Source organism: Apiotrichum porosum (genome assembly GCF_003942205.1).
Source record: "Apiotrichum porosum strain DSM 27194 chromosome Unknown scaffold_2, whole genome shotgun sequence".
Taxonomy (NCBI): Eukaryota; Fungi; Basidiomycota; class Tremellomycetes; order Trichosporonales; family Trichosporonaceae; genus Apiotrichum; species Apiotrichum porosum.
Window position 1 is genome coordinate 2,971,716 of NW_021167109.1, and position 14,850 is coordinate 2,986,565.

At 58.6% G+C, this 14,850-nt stretch overlaps 5 protein-coding genes across 5 annotated transcripts; 3 read left to right on the forward strand and 2 right to left on the reverse strand.

The window, feature by feature from the left end:
* Positions 1-185: 185 nt before the first annotated feature.
* EHS24_005177 (uncharacterized protein) lies at positions 186-2,223 on the reverse strand (the record flags this gene model as incomplete). Its single annotated transcript, XM_028620712.1, has 4 exons — positions 186-1,227; positions 1,276-1,367; positions 1,409-1,572; positions 1,626-2,223. The coding sequence occupies 4 exons, from the start codon at positions 2,221-2,223 to the stop codon at positions 186-188; spliced, it is 1,896 nt and encodes a 631-aa protein (XP_028479684.1).
* A 185-nt stretch (positions 2,224-2,408) lies between these two features.
* On the forward strand, positions 2,409-3,676 carry EHS24_005178 (uncharacterized protein; the record flags this gene model as incomplete). Its single annotated transcript, XM_028620713.1, has 5 exons — positions 2,409-2,436; positions 2,499-2,803; positions 2,842-3,132; positions 3,205-3,232; positions 3,273-3,676. 5 exons carry the CDS (start codon positions 2,409-2,411, stop codon positions 3,674-3,676), a joined length of 1,056 nt encoding a protein of 351 aa, XP_028479685.1.
* A 57-nt stretch (positions 3,677-3,733) lies between these two features.
* Positions 3,734-7,213, forward strand: EHS24_005179 (uncharacterized protein; the record flags this gene model as incomplete). The annotated part of the gene is made up of 6 exons (XM_028620714.1): positions 3,734-5,621; positions 5,662-6,427; positions 6,470-6,529; positions 6,569-6,749; positions 6,788-6,949; positions 6,989-7,213. The coding sequence occupies 6 exons, from the start codon at positions 3,734-3,736 to the stop codon at positions 7,211-7,213; spliced, it is 3,282 nt and encodes a 1,093-aa protein (XP_028479686.1).
* A 271-nt stretch (positions 7,214-7,484) lies between these two features.
* On the reverse strand, positions 7,485-8,176 carry YPI1 (Type 1 phosphatases regulator ypi1; the record flags this gene model as incomplete). The annotated part of the gene is made up of 4 exons (XM_028620715.1): positions 7,485-7,581; positions 7,638-7,848; positions 7,942-7,995; positions 8,056-8,176. 4 exons carry the CDS (start codon positions 8,174-8,176, stop codon positions 7,485-7,487), a joined length of 483 nt encoding a protein of 160 aa, XP_028479687.1.
* A 1,470-nt stretch (positions 8,177-9,646) lies between these two features.
* EHS24_005181 (uncharacterized protein) lies at positions 9,647-14,271 on the forward strand (the record flags this gene model as incomplete). The annotated part of the gene is made up of 4 exons (XM_028620716.1): positions 9,647-9,908; positions 9,959-10,638; positions 10,675-14,000; positions 14,052-14,271. 4 exons carry the CDS (start codon positions 9,647-9,649, stop codon positions 14,269-14,271), a joined length of 4,488 nt encoding a protein of 1,495 aa, XP_028479688.1.
* Between the last annotated feature and the right edge of the window lie 579 nt (positions 14,272-14,850).

A 14,850-nucleotide genomic window follows, 5' to 3' on the forward strand; every position in this document is an offset into this window, starting at 1 on the left:
GGTTAGTTAACAGGAAGAAGCACGGAAATTAGCGGGAGCGGGCCTCCACCTCCACTCTCCGGATGTCCAGCTTGGCTGTGGTGGCGAATGTGCAACCTATGGCTTGCAATGACATGGGTTAACGTTGTACATGAGGTCATGGAGTGTCTACAGGCATTAAGAAGACAAAGTCTACCGTACAATCTCTACAGGACCAGATCGTCACTTGACGTGACCTTTGCACGGTGTTCCGCCTTGTCCACATTTTCAACTGGTGCTGACCCGGCTCGCCTAGAACGCCTCTTGGACACAGCGAGCGTCCACGCAGGCGTGGAACGGTCATCCTCCTCTCCCTCCTCCAGAACAGCCTCCAGGTTACTCCCACTTTTGGCCTGCATAACGGTGTCGTCATCGATGTCTGTCGACAGCCTTCCCAGCTTGACCGGACCAAGGGGACTGATAAAGTCAAAACTTTTGAGCGACGGTGCTGGAGATGGCGAGCCAAAAACAGCAGTCTCGTCGCCGTTGGGTAACACTCGAGGAGGAGTGTATGTTCCTCCGCGGGCTCGAGGACTAAACTCGCCCAGTCCGGTGAAAATGCCATTACGTCTACGGTCTGCTCGGCGAGGTGAGCCAGCGCGGTAGGGGACAGCCGACAGAGCTGGGCGGATATACGCAGACATTGGTGTAGTCGCCCGTGTGCTAGCGGTTGATAGTGTAGCCGCCGAAGAAGTGGGAGAGGATGACGTAGAGCTGACGGACGTAATCTTGAAGATTCCACCTCGCTCGTTGGGATTGCCTTCCAACTTCTCTAACGTGTTCTTCTTAATATCTCTGTATGAGAAAGGGGCAATGGAAGGAGTAACTCTGCGTTTGCGAGGCTGGCTCTCGTGATAGTCGTCCCATTCACTGACATCCGTCGGTGTCGTTTTCGTGACCTCTCGCAGTCGGCGACCGCGTTCCTCGCAAAGAGCCCTAAGCTTCTCGACGCGGCGCTCATCCATGAGCCAGTTGACAAACTTCTTCCACTTGTCCTTGTCGACTTGAATTTTGGCCAAGCTGTCTTCGTCCCCAACACCAGGGTGAGTGCGAGCGTGAGCAGCAGCGGCTTCACGGTTGGAAGCCAGTGCGTCGAATGATGTAGGCTCATTCGCGTGATTGTACGCGCTGAGGAGGTTGGTGGCCGCCATCAACGGCGGGGACGAGCGTAGGTAAAACGGCACCATACGCGCCTTGACAGTCATTGATCTAAGTGGTTAGAGAGCGAGACAGATATAAACAACCCAGCAAACTCACGGTTCAATGGTACCACTGTACACGCGTACCCCGTAAAAGTGGTTTCCTCGTGGCATTGACCTGCCCTGGAAGCAGACATTCTTGTCGATGATCTTAAGACGAATCAGCATGTTATGTAACGAGCGAGACGCACCTTGCCTGGCCAAACTCCTTCTTCAGCGAGCTCGACCACAACCAAGTCGTTGACCTTGGGAGTCCAGCGTCGCCACTGGGCTTCTTCATCGGCATCCAAGCCAAATGAAACAACTGCCCCAGGATGGCTAGACTGCGGCATGGGTCGTTTGTAGCGTTCTGAATCTGTATTATGTCAGCACATTGCCAGGCATAGATGGCTGTCGAACAGGACATACCTTGGCTAGTACCGTTTGGCACACTTTCGTCCTCCATTGACATTTCATCATGATTGTCTCCGTGCGCTTTGAGTGCAGATGCACTGCATGTGAGGTCGTCCATGCTCTTCATGAGATAGTAGCGCATACACGCCTCTCCCCATCGATGTTTGACCACGCCATCGTTGAGCTTGACGCCTGCAGCACTCTCAAACTTTGCTGTGAGCTCCTGGAGACGGCCAAAGGTTTCGCAGGCCAAAAGGTCGAGAGCGGCATCGAGAGCGGCGAGGGAAGGTGGAGGGGCTGGATTGATCACTCCAGACTCTGAGCCTTGTTTGCGTTTCATGGTGTGGAAACCGGAAAACGGTAGTAACTTGCAGCTTGGATCCGGTGGCAAAGCGGTTATGGGTAAAGAGACGAGCGCGAGGGATTGTGCTGGTTTAAACAAAGGAGGACATTGCTGGGCTCTGGGACTGGCGAATGAGTGGAGAGAGGATGGAGGATGGAGGGATGATGGGGAGAGGATGGAGAGAAGATGGCTGGGAGTGATGCTGTGGGTGGCGACGACGACCTCTGAGGAACGTCTGACACATCGAGCAGCGAGCGCGGAGGATGACATGCAATCGGGCTTTGTCAGTCGATGACCGGGCGGGGCACCACATTTTAATTCCACCGCGCACGCGCGCGCCGTGCGAGAGCCATGTTTCTGTTCTCCAAGCCAGCTGCATACTCGGCTCCTCGCCTTTTGTATCCTTCATCCTCTCTCCTTTTGCCAGTCTTTTGCATTACATACACCTCGGCAGCATGGGCAAGAAGAAACTGTCTCTTAAGCGTAGGTGTCTACACCGCAAATACACTCCGCGGCTCCGGGGCTGACACTTACACTTCCTACAGCCGTGCAGCGAGGCTTCGCCACCACATCACTCCCGACCAAGAAGGCCAAGGAGGAGGCAGCTGCCGCAAAGGCAGAAAAGGAGGCAGCTGTCCAAGAACAAGAAGCATCCAAAACTGCTGCGGATGAGTCCAATGCGTCACCCATTGCGGTAGTGTCATCCAGTAACGCCAACGACGCCGCACCAGCGCCCGCTGGGGCCAAAGACGCCTGGGACGATGATCATGCGATTGAGACGGCCGTCTACCAGGCTTTGGTGGACCGTCTGCAGGAAAAGGGAGAGAAGGAGGTTACAAGAGTTATCAAGGTGAGTACACGTCGGCACGCACGGTTGACCTCCCGCAGCTTGTCGAGTACGAGAAGCGATTCGCTACCACTTTCCCCCGACTGGAAATCAACCCGAAGGTCCGAGATGAAGCACTTCTGTACGCCGTGCAGGACTATGAAGACGCCGAGGGAACCGCAGTAAAGGGCCTGGAGCCGTCCTCTTCCGTCGTTGAGGAGGACAAGACGCTTCTGCGACTCTTCATCACTCGCCAAGTTTTGCTCCGCATTGGTTTCACCGAGGCGCGTGTCACGCAGTGCATCCTGGAAGGCCTTGAGGAGGGCGACGGTTGGTCTGAGGGAGTGGAATGGGTATGTGTTGAGCTCTGACGTCTCACTGACTTTCAGATGTGGCTTCACTTGAGTGAGGACGAGTGTCGTCAGGTCGGCGAGTTTGCCAACAAGTCGGAAGGTGAGTGAGCAATTGATTGTGAGCTCCCTCTGACATGCAGAATTGTCCGAAACGGACTCAACGCTGGTAGATGTTGCGCATGTCGATGTGGTGGAATCGGCAGCGGAAACCCCGGCCCCACAGACTCCTGCCGAACTAGATGTGAAACCCGCGAATGCGGCGCCTGTGGGTTCGCTGTTCCAGTCATTGGGCGACGAAAGCTCGGACAGCGAGTCTGACTCGGACGCGGACCCCGATCACAACAAGGACAACGAGACGTGGGCCAACCTCATGCTTGAGCTCGACACGTTGAAGGTGGCTGCTGGTACAGTCAAGGGCAAGAAGAAGGGCAAGGCCAACCAGGTGGTTATGGAGACTCCTGAAATGGTCAAGATTAAAGCCAAGATAGCCAAGGTGGAGAAGGAATACATGTTCAGCCGGAAAGATGCCGGTGAGTCCCCATAGTTGTGACGATCACTGACAACAGATGTCATCTTTAAGGCCCTGAAGTCGAAGCGCGATATGCAGCTCCTCGAGGCGAAACTCAAGAGCACTGGCGTGTCCTCCAAGACATCCGCTGCCTCTACCCCAGCACCCGAACCTGCCGAAACTCCAGCTCTGTCACAGACCGCTGCTGCCGGCGAGAGTGACGAAGAGGAGGGTGGCCTATTTGGCAACATGCTGGACGAGCCCGCCGAGCCTGCCGACAGCAGCCAGGTTTCGGCCAACACAACCATCCAGGTGCGATCAATGCCGATTCCGAAGCAGTTTTCGTTCACAGGCAACACTGCCAAGGCTCTTCTCCGGAACGTACTTTCAAAGACCGCTGTCCTCTCGTATGCCCGCCTGTCCGGCAATCCACGTGTCGCCCGCGCTGGGTTGGAGGTTCGATGGCCGTCTGGCGAGAGGAGAGTTTGGAAAATGGACGATATGGCGTGCGAGAGTGTCGAGGAAAGCGAGAGTTTTATCGCTACACAAGCGCTTCACGCCCTCACTGCGTCCGGCAAGATTGTTGGCGTGAACTGGCGCAGCATGCCTCCTGCTTACCGCGACCTCTGGGAGGAGCTCGAGGCCGCGCAAAAGGAAAAGGACGATGCCGAGAAGCGCAACGTGTGGCAGAACGTCAAGCAACTCCTTGAACAAAAACTCCAGGCCAACGTCAATGCGGTCTCGGCTGCTGCGTCGAAGACTCAGAACAATGCTCCGGTCAACGTGAAAAAGACCACCGCTAGCCTACCGTCTTACTCAGAGGATCTCCAACTAGCGTTTGAGAAGAGGATCGCCTCGCCTCCCTACCAAAAGATGCGCCGCGACCGTGACACCCTTCCTATTGCCCCTTTCCGCGACGAGATTATCAAGGTGCTTGATGAGAACCAGGTTCTTGTCTTCAGCGGTGAAACTGGTTGTGGTAAATCCACTCAGCTTCCATCGTATATTCTTGAAGACCAGCTCTCGAAAGGCAAGCCTTGCAAGATCTTCGTTACGGAACCGCGACGTATCAGTGCAATCTCCCTGGCTCAACGTGTGTCCGTCGAGCTCGGTGATGCTCCGGGCGTGGTGGGCACCAACAACTCGCTCGTGGGCTACTCCATCCGTCTCGAATCAAAAATCTCCGCCAGCACTCGCCTCGCGTTTGTGACCAATGGTATCGCTCTCCGCATGCTTGAGAGCGGCTCAGGCTCTGGAAACAAGGGCACGGCATTTGATGAGGTCACGCACATCATCGTAGATGAGGTCCACGAGCGCTCCATTGAGTCCGACTTCCTACTTATCATCCTCAAAGAGCTTCTGGAGGTCCGTAAGGATCTCAAGGTCATTCTCATGTCGGCCACTGTGGACGCAGAGAAGATTTCACAGTTCTTCGGAGGCTGCCCCTTCATGCAGGTTCCCGGTCGCACGTTCCCCGTCAACGTTAACTACCTCGAGGACGCTGTAGAGCTCGCAGGCTGGCACATTGACGAGTCGTCGCCTTATGCTGTTTGGGAGCGCAACAAGAAGATTGGGACGAAACGTCTCGAGTGGACGGAGGACAATGCTCATGATGAAAATGAAGAGTCTGGGGACGAAAGCAAGCCTGCCGACCCGACAAAGCTCTCGGCTACTCGCTATTCATCGCGCACCGTGTCCACCGTCAACCTTCTCGACTCGCGCAAGATTCCCTATGACCTGATCGTTCGTCTTTTGGAGCGTATCAACTTTGAAGACCAAGACATGGGTCGCTTCTCTGCCGCGACTTTGGTGTTTATGCCTGGTCTTGCCGAGATCCGCAACCTGAACGATACTCTTCAGTCCCATCCTCGATTCGGGTCGCCCGACTTTGTGATTTATCCCTTGCACTCGTCTATCAGCTCCGAAGGCCAAAGTGCCGTCTTTCAGGTGCCCCCCAAGGGTGTGAGGAAGATTGTCATCTGTGAGTTGCGAGGTTGCGCACATTTCTAAACGATCCACAGCCACCAACATTGCCGAGACTGGTGTGACAATTCCCGATATCACTTGTGTCATTGACACAGGAAGGCAAAAGGAGATGAGGTACGATGAAAAGCGCCAGCTGTCACGCCTTGTGGATGTGTACATTGCCCGCAGCAACGCCAAGCAGCGTCGCGGTCGTGCCGGCCGTGTCCAGGAGGGTCTCGCGTTCCATCTCTTCTCCAAAGCGCGTCACGATACTCAGCTGGCGGAGCACCCCATCCCCGAAATGCTACGTCTCTCCCTGCAGGACCTCGCCCTGCGGATCAAGATCCTCAAGGTGAAAATCGGAAACACGGTTGAAGACGTTCTAATGCGTGCCCTGGATCCCCCATCGTCGAGTAACATTCAACGCGCCGTTGCGGCGCTGGTCGAGGTCAAAGCCATCTCAGCCAATGAGGAGATTACGCCGATGGGTCGCCTGCTCAGTAAACTCCCCACCGACGTTCACCTCGGCAAGTTCCTGCTGGTAGCGACCCTCTTCAAGTGTCTCGACCCAGCGTTGACCATTGCGGCAACACTCAACTCGAAGAGTCCATTCATCACGCCATTTGGATTCGAGTCTCAGGCCGATGCGACCAAGAAGGGCTTCGCTGTTGGTAACAGCGACTTTTTGACTATTGTCAACGCTTTCGACGGCTGGCGCCGTGCGTCCGATAACCCCACCTTTGTTCGCACATATTGCAAGCGCAACTACTTGTCCCACCAAAACTTGCAACAGATTGAAGAGCTCCGCCAGCAGCTTCTCTCGTGAGGTGGCCTTGTTCTTCAGCCGTACTGACTTATCCGCAGCTACCTCATTGACGCCAACTTTGTGCCGGCCACTCCACAGGAGAAGCAGGAGATCTCCAAGTACGATCCGTTTGTTCTGCTGAAGCTGACAGAACGTAGGGCGCGATACAGCCGCGGATCTCGTACACGTTTCGTCACTGTCCCAGCCGAGGTCAACATCAATGCCGCCTCGGAACAAGTGGTTGGTGCGGCCCTCGCTTCGGGCCTATACCCCAAGATCCTCGCCCTTGACCCCTCTGGTAGTATCCGCACCATCTCCAACCAGCAGCCCGTGTCCATCGTACGTTGACCATGTACAACTCTGAGCTGACGCAACAGCACCCCAGCTCCATAAACTTCCGGCGGCCCAAGGGCGAGTTTGGTGTCAACCACCTCGTCTATTTCAACCTCATGCAGTCCAAGAAGTTGTATGCATGGGAAACGGGCCCCGTGGACGATCGGGCGCTCGCTCTCTTGTGCGGAGATGCGGTTGACATCAAAGTGAGTTGCTTATCCTAGGTTTCAGCTAACATGGGTCAGCCCTTTGCGTCCTCTGTTCAGATTGACCGCAAGATTCGTTTCCTCGTCGAGCCCAAGTCGGCGCTTGCCATCAAGCGGTTGCGCGAGCAGTTTCACCTGGCCATGTCATCGCGGATGCGTGGCCGCCAGATGTCTGAGAGGCAGAGGGAGTGGTTCGAGTTGGGTCTCAAGTGCATCGTCATGGGCGAGTATGACGACCAGGAATCCAAGGTCGTCATCACATAGATCTAGAGTATACACCACACCGCATGCCATATATACACACATGACGGTTGCCACTGACCATCGCCTCAGCGCATGACGTTGCACCTATGGAGATGCACGCCATAAACGTGTGTGTGAGTGTGTGTGGGCATGTACATCTTCTACTCCTAACAATCTGGCCCCACAAGAGGGTCCAGAGGAGATTGAGGTTCTTCAGCAGCAACTGGATAGATAAGAGTGGGCGCTGCCCCCCCCCCCCCCCACTGGCTTATACTGGCTTATTGCAACGACATCATGCCTTGTCCTTGCCTTTGGCGTCGTACTTGTTCGCCTTCGAGTTGTGGCCGTGGCCGTGGGTGTGAGACTTCTTGCGGGGTCGACGTACGGGCCTGGCACAAGTCAGTTTGTCTGTTTCCTCAATGTCGGCGGGGTTGTCATCACGCACCTCGCGCGGCCATCACCGCCGCCGCCGTCTGACTCGGAGCTGCTGTCCTCTTCCACCTGGCCGCCGACGCCGCTACCGTCGCGTGAACGGAGAGCAGCGCCATCGTTGTTCTTGTCATGCGAACAGCAGTCATCGTCGTCGTCGCCGTCCGAGGATTCAGATTCAGACGATGATTCGTCAAAGCGCCGGGGCTTGTGGTAAATGCAGCAGACTGGAGTTTGGTCAGCATGGCTCGCACTTGAGCATGACGACGTTTGATCTGTGCAGTGATCGCAGTGACATGTAACTCGTTGGGGTAACTCACTCTTTGATTTCTTCTTTCCCATACCCTCGTTGTCAATGGTCTCGGCTGCCCACTCTACGCGTTGGCGTCTGACTGGCCCACCACGCAACCGAAGGACGCCGACTGAGCTCTCACGACTCTCGGGTGGCGACGCAGTGGCGGTAGAGGGGCCCGCTTCAGTGTCGGTTGTTGGTGTGACGGTCATGGTACGAGATCCATGAGGCTCTGGGCGAGTTGCCTGTGCTGTTGCGGCCATGGTGGTGCCAAAGAGAGGTTTGGTGAGGGGTTGGGAGATTGTCGGAGAAGGGAGAAGGGGGGGATAAGAGAAAGACAGACTGACGGACGGGTCTGTCCGGATATATGATATTGTGTGTGTGGGGGTGGGTGGGTGGGTCGTGTGTGCTGGGTGGCCGGTGGAGGCCGTGGAGGCACACGCATGGAGCGGGTGTATCGGACGTAGGCCGGAAGCATATTAGTATTAGCACAGAGACATGCTGTCGGATTAGAACCAGCGGCGGTTCTTTTAGGAATATCATTAGGAAACGCCCCAATGAGTCTGGTTAGGCACACTCACCCCCGCCTCCGGCTCAAAAACCCGCCAACACCCCGGCGCAGGTGGCAACTGTGGCAGCCAATGCCGCACAGAGCTAAGTACAGAGGGCAGTGGCGCAGTGGGCTACTCAAAACAGGTTTTTGGTTGGCCAGAGACGCAACGCGAAACAGCCTCAGAGAGCATGGGGAAGAGGCAGCCGAGCAGGTTGAACACACCTTGTGCACAGAAGCACTGTGCAAACGGACAGAGAACGCGGTTGAACCGCGCCTCTCGCTGACAGATGCCCGCTGCCTGACTGCATTGCCGCCGCTCAAACACTTCTTTTAGTGGCACAGCCGCGTGCGGATTTTTCATTGTCGAATTGTCCCTGCGCGTCTGGCGGTCTGCCAAGTCTCCTGCATCGTGACGCTGCCTTGATGCGTTGATGTACTAATGTGAAGGCAGAGATGGCGCGAGTACAATGATCCAATGACAAAGGGCGCGTGGGATGCTTCCTGTGCGCATGGATGCATGCATAGCATTCCCACTGTACCACTGTTACCCACCGGTAGGCGCTCTTTCGCTGTGGGTGCGCGCAAACCAGCAGCGGGTGTGTCGTCCGCTGCCCGCGGGAGCAAAACGAGCGAGAGCGCGCGGCCCAACGGTGTGCAGTGTGCGTGCAATGGACGCAGAGACGCCTGTGCCCTTCCTTCCCCCCGCCCACCGGCGTCCCCTCCCTTTCTCTCCTCACCACTACCAGGACACCCACTGCGTGTCCGCCCATCCATCACTCACAACCCCTCATCCCCCCTCCCCAAAAGCGTTCATCGCAAGAGTCTTCGCCCCTCGCGAGACTCCCTTGGTCGACTTTCTCCCCCCCCCCCCCCCCGACCCCCCCCCTCCCAATCCACCCACTCGATTCACCCGAGTGGTTTGCGACCTTTAAAAAATCTTGTCTGCCTCTCCCACCTAGACTGGGCGAACAGACCGATTCTCTACGACCCGTGGTAGTCTTTTCTCTACCGCTACTCGTACCGACGACGTACTTTTGCTCACTTTCCGTGTGCATATCCGTTGTCACAAGGACTTTGGACGCTTAAGCCGTTTTTGTCCTTTCCCCGCCTGCCCTCCCACCCCCTCCCTATCTCACGCCATTCGCCGCCCGCTCCCTCTTACACGAGGCAACGCACGCAAATGAGCAAGGCCTCTACTCCGCCTAGCCAGCAGCCCAACCAAGCTCCCTCGCCCAACACGTCCGCCTGGTCCCGCGGTCCTCCCGCCGCGGCGTCCAACACATCTTCCAACGTGCCTTCTGCTGTCTCCACCCCTCCTCCGCCGCCCAACGGAGCGAGCGTCAATGAGCCGGCCGGCTCTACCCCAGTCGCCATCGGTGGCGCTGCTGGGTCCAGGAAGGGCAGCCTGATGGTTGGCGGCAACGGCGACATTGTGCCCACGAGTATGTCATTGCCAGTTCTTCTGCCAGTTCTTCTGATGCTGACGCCACAGGCAACCTTGCTTTCGGCACTGTCAATTCGGCCAACCCCCTCCTCTCGTCGTCGCCCGCGGCTCCTTCGACCACTGGCGGCCACCTCGCCGATGCGGTGAAGTCGTTTGGATCCATCGATGCCGAGACTACCGCCACTGGCGCGTCCATCATCCGTCCTCCTCGCCGCACCAGCGGCGGTGCGAACCCCACCACCCCTTCTGGTGTTCCTCAGAAGAAGCTTGATGTCCACTCGCTCTTCGGTGGCAAGCCCCCTTCCGCCAGCCCTACTCCGGGTGCCCCCATGTCGCCCTCGCAGGCCCCCCAGGTTGGCTCTCCTGTTCACGACCGCCGCCAGTCTCTCCCCCAGGCCTATCCCGGCGCCAACGGTCTTCCCAACTCGGCCCCCCACCCGTACCAGCAGATGGCGCAGCCCCATCTCCGTCCGCCTCAGGGTGCCCAAGGCCAGCCCCGTTCGCCCGTCATGGGTGTGGCTCAGCCCCAGTTCGGCGGACAGGTTCCCCCGCAGCAGCAGGGCTTCCGTGTGCCCCAGCCTCAGATGCAAGGCAACCAGCCCGCTGTCCGTCCTGGCAGCAGCGGTCCCATGGGTGTTCCCCGTCCTATGATGGGTGCCCAGCCGTACATGCCTCACGGTCAGGCCCCAGGCTACCAGATGATGTACCCTCCCCAGGGTGCCTACTACGTGTGTAATCCTGACCAGAGTGGCGCTGACCCGCAGTACAACCCCTACGACCAGCAGCAGTACATGCAGCAGCAGGGTTGGGCACCTCCTCAGCAGCACGCTCCTAACATGCCCATGTCACCTCGCTCTGCTCAGGCTCAGCTTGGCAACCAGGCGTCGCCCGCTCCCCCCAACGCTCCTCTGCCCACTAGCGCTGGTGGCAGCCCCATGCCCACTCCCCCTAGCCGCCCTCAGAGCCTCGTTGGTGGCCACCAGTCGACTCCTTCCAACTCGTCGCCTATGCCTACCACTCCCTCGCGTCCTCTCCAGGCTGCCGGCACTCCCTTCACCCCCCAGCAGATGGGTACCCCCACATCGCAGGTCGGCACCCCCAGCCTTTCGGCTGGCGCCGTCGCTTTCACCCCTCGCGCCAAGGCGACCATCAAGATCTCGCGTCCCGATGGCACTTCGCTGAACCTCGCCGAGGCGGCTGCTGCTGCCAAGGGCCCCTCCACCTCGTCGAGCGGTGTTGTGACCCCCGACCTGGCGGCTGCCGCTGAGGAGGTTCCCAAGAAGAAGATGCCTACCCTCCCCGTGATCGTTCGTCTCGAGTCCGAGGAGCAGAAGAAGGCTCGTCTCGCTGAGGAGGAGAAGCTCCGCAAGATTAAGGAGCAGGAGGCCAAGGAGGAGGAGGAGCGCAAGGCTCGCGTCGAGCGTCGTGTCAAGGAGGAGGAGGAGCGCAAGGCCAAGGAGGAGGAGGAGACTAAGGCCAAGGAGGTCGCTGAGACCCAGGCCAAGGAGGAGGCCGAGGTCAAGGCAAAGGAGGCAGCTGAGGTCAAGGCAAAGGAGGAGGCCGAGGCCAAGAAGGCTGAGGAGACTCCCGTTGCTGTTGAGGCCCCCAAGGCTGTCGACACTCCCGAGGCTGCCGAGGAGGAGAAGAGCGCCGAGACCCCAGTTGCCGACAAGGCCGAGGAGGCTCGCCGTGCCCTCCTTACACCGACTACCCAGTCGGCTGTTGCCTCGCCCCTTGCTTCGCCTGCTCTCGCCGCTGCGGGTCTTCCGGCTAAGCCCGTCGCTGCTGCTCTTAACGGCGGCGCCGCTCGTCGCCCCACCATGGAGTCCAAGAGCCCCTCGCAGGCGTCGCCCGCCGCTTCAACGGCTCCCTCGGCGCTCACCACCGCCAAGCCCATTGAGGACCTTACTTCTGTCGCATACCCCGAGTCGGTCAAGCCTCAGCGCACTGAGCTCAACGTCAACGGCGAGCCCGGCAAGTTCCGTTACGACCGGGACTTCCTTCTCCAGTTCATGGAGGTCTGCAAGGACAAGCCTGACACTCTTCCTCCTCTTGAGGAGATCGGTCTCGAGGCCGAGTCATCGTCTAGCGGCTTTGGCGGCCGCCGGGGTAACCGTTCATCGGCACCGGGCAGCAGCCGCAGCGGCATGGGTATGGGTGGCATCATGGGTACTGGTCGTTCGTTCACAGGCCCTGGTGCTCCCGGTGGCATGGGCTCGTTCAACTTCTCGACCAGTTCGATGCGCGGCACCACCAGCGAGGACCGTTACAGGTCGTCCCTCGCTGGCGGCGGTGCCCGTGGCTCTGCTCCTGGTATGGCTCGTACCGGCAGCTCTGGCTTTGGCATGGACCGCCGTAGCAACCGTGGCACCAACAGCCAGCGTGGCAAGCCACGCATGCCCGTGCAGCCCGACCCGGATGTCGCCCCTCTTGCTGTCTCTGCCAACGCCTGGGTCAACGCCCGTTCAGCTCCCAACGATGACAAGTCGCCCGTCTATATTGAGCGCAAGGTCAAGGCCCTGCTCAACAAGCTTACGGAGGAGAAGTTCGATTCAATTGCGGCTCAGATTCTCGAGTGGGCCAACAAGTCGCGAGAGGAGACCGACGGTATGACCCTCAAGCTTGTCATCAAGCTCGTCTTTGAGAAGTCGACCGACGAGGCGCACTGGTCTGCCATGTACGCCAAGCTGTGTCGCCTGCTGCTCGACCGCCTGGACCCCGCAGTTTCCGAGGTTATCGACGGCAAGGTCGTCGCCGGTGGCAGCCTGTTCCGCAAGTACCTTCTCGGTCGTTGCCAGGCCGACTTCGAGGCCGGCTGGAAGGCTCGTGAGGAGGCTGCCGCTAGCGCAGCCGCCAAGAGCGAGCAGGACAAGGAGCGTCTCGCCGAGATTGAGGCTGGCAAGGACAAGGACAACGGTGGCGAGGTTCTCATGATGAGCGACGAGTACTACATTGCTCAGAAGGCCAAGCGCCGTGGTCTTGGTCTTGTTCAGCTGATCGGTGAGCTGTACAAGCTCGAGATGCTGTCAAAAAGCGTCATCCGCGAGTGCCTTGTCCGTCTCCTCGGCAACGTCGAGAACCCCGACGAGGAGGACCTCGAGTCGACCTGCAAGCTTCTCACCACCGTCGGCAAGCAGTTCGAGGAAACCTCGGCCCGCCCCATGGATGTCGTGTTCGAGCGTCTCTTGGCTCTCACCAAGAACGACCTCGTTTCGTCTCGTATCCGTTTCATGATCATGGACGTTGTCGACCTCCGCAGGAACAAGTGGAACTCGAGGAAGGAGGTTGTTCCCACCACCATTGCCCAGATCCACCAGCAGGCCGCTCGCGAGAACGCCGAGAAGGCCCAGGCTGCCAGGGAATCCCTCTCGCGTGGTGGCTCGCGTGCCGGTCACTCTCGTCGCGAGGGCGCCGCCCAGCCTGGAGAGTGGCAGTCTGTTGCTGCTGGCCCCCGTCCCCCCCAGCGTCCCACCGACTTCTCCAACATTGGTCGCGGTGTCAGCTCGGCCGGTCTTCCCAGCGCACCCACCTTTGGCCCCTCGGGTGTCTTTGCCCGCGGCAAGAAGGGTGCTGCCGGCGCTACCCCTCCCATTTCGCGTCACTCGTCGACCACCAACATGTCCAACATGTTCGGTGCCCTTGTCGACGCCGAGTCTGGTGCCGCCGAGTCGGCCGACGCTCCCCAGAGGAAGAAGCTCCAGCTTGCTCCCCGTACCAAGCCCATCCCTACCGACGATGACGAGGAGGGCTCGGACGCCGAAGGTGACGAGGACGAGGATGAGGACGATGACGATGGTGAGGCTGAGGCTGAGGCTGCTCCTGCCGCGATGACCGCGGAGGCTGCCAAGGCCAAGATCGACATGGACGTCAAGGAGCTCTGGGGTGAGAAGGACGCCGGTGGTTCGAGGAATCCCGACGACATTGTCGAGTACTACCGCTCGCTCCCCGCTGAGCACCGCGGCCTGTTGTCGGAGAAGCTCGGCGAGGACGTGTTCCGTATCGCCAAGTACCGCGACGCCGAGGTTGTGGCCAAGGGTTGGAAGAAGGCTGTTTCCGAGGACGTGGCGTCGGTCGACGACCTCAAGGCTGGGTAGGTTGAAAATGATGTCTCCGCACGCAACCGATGCTAACATACCAACAGTCTCGCGGCCCGTATGCCTACCCTGGACGACGACGCCATCGACTTCCCCCAGGCCTACAAGGCGATTGCTGCCCTCATCCGCAGTATGTCGCTTGCCCAGGAGGACATTGATGCCCTTCTCGAGAAGGTCGACGTCTACGGCGAGCCTCGCATCACCCCCAAGATGAAGCTCGAGAAGGCTCTCGGCCAGGTCGACGAGGAGGCTGCTGCCTCTGCCTAAAGCTCCGTCTCTTCATCTGCATTCGGACGCTTAGACGACCTCTACTCGATACCCGCATCGACCCGCATACATCTCTCAACCTCCCTCCCCACCCCCCCGCAACACAGCATGGACGACACAGTTTAGTCCCACCGCAACTTGGCATTCGGCTTGGCTTCTCTTCCCTAATGACGACCACCCTCCTCCTCGTAGCGCCCTGATCATCCTCCATCACCTTTTCCTGCCCCCTGTCTCTTGTCTTTCTGATCTTTTGTGCTATGTGGTTCCAGCTTCCCATGCGTGCGCATGTGCTGCTGTGCGCTCCCCATGTTAGTTCTCGGCGCCTTTGGGCAAGGACTGTTCGAGAAATTATGGACAGTGTACCGAATGCATTGCGTATAGAATATCTAAGGAGCACAGCTCGTAGCCAAGACGAACAGAGAACCGGACTGTTGCAATCCTCGACGAGGACAAGACGACTGAACACGCCAGGAACAAACCTCCACGATACCTCCACCAGGGATATGCCACGTTTTCCAAAACACACGTCCAGCGTCCAGGCCATCCAGGTCATCCTGGCTGCTGCTCACTCATCTGACC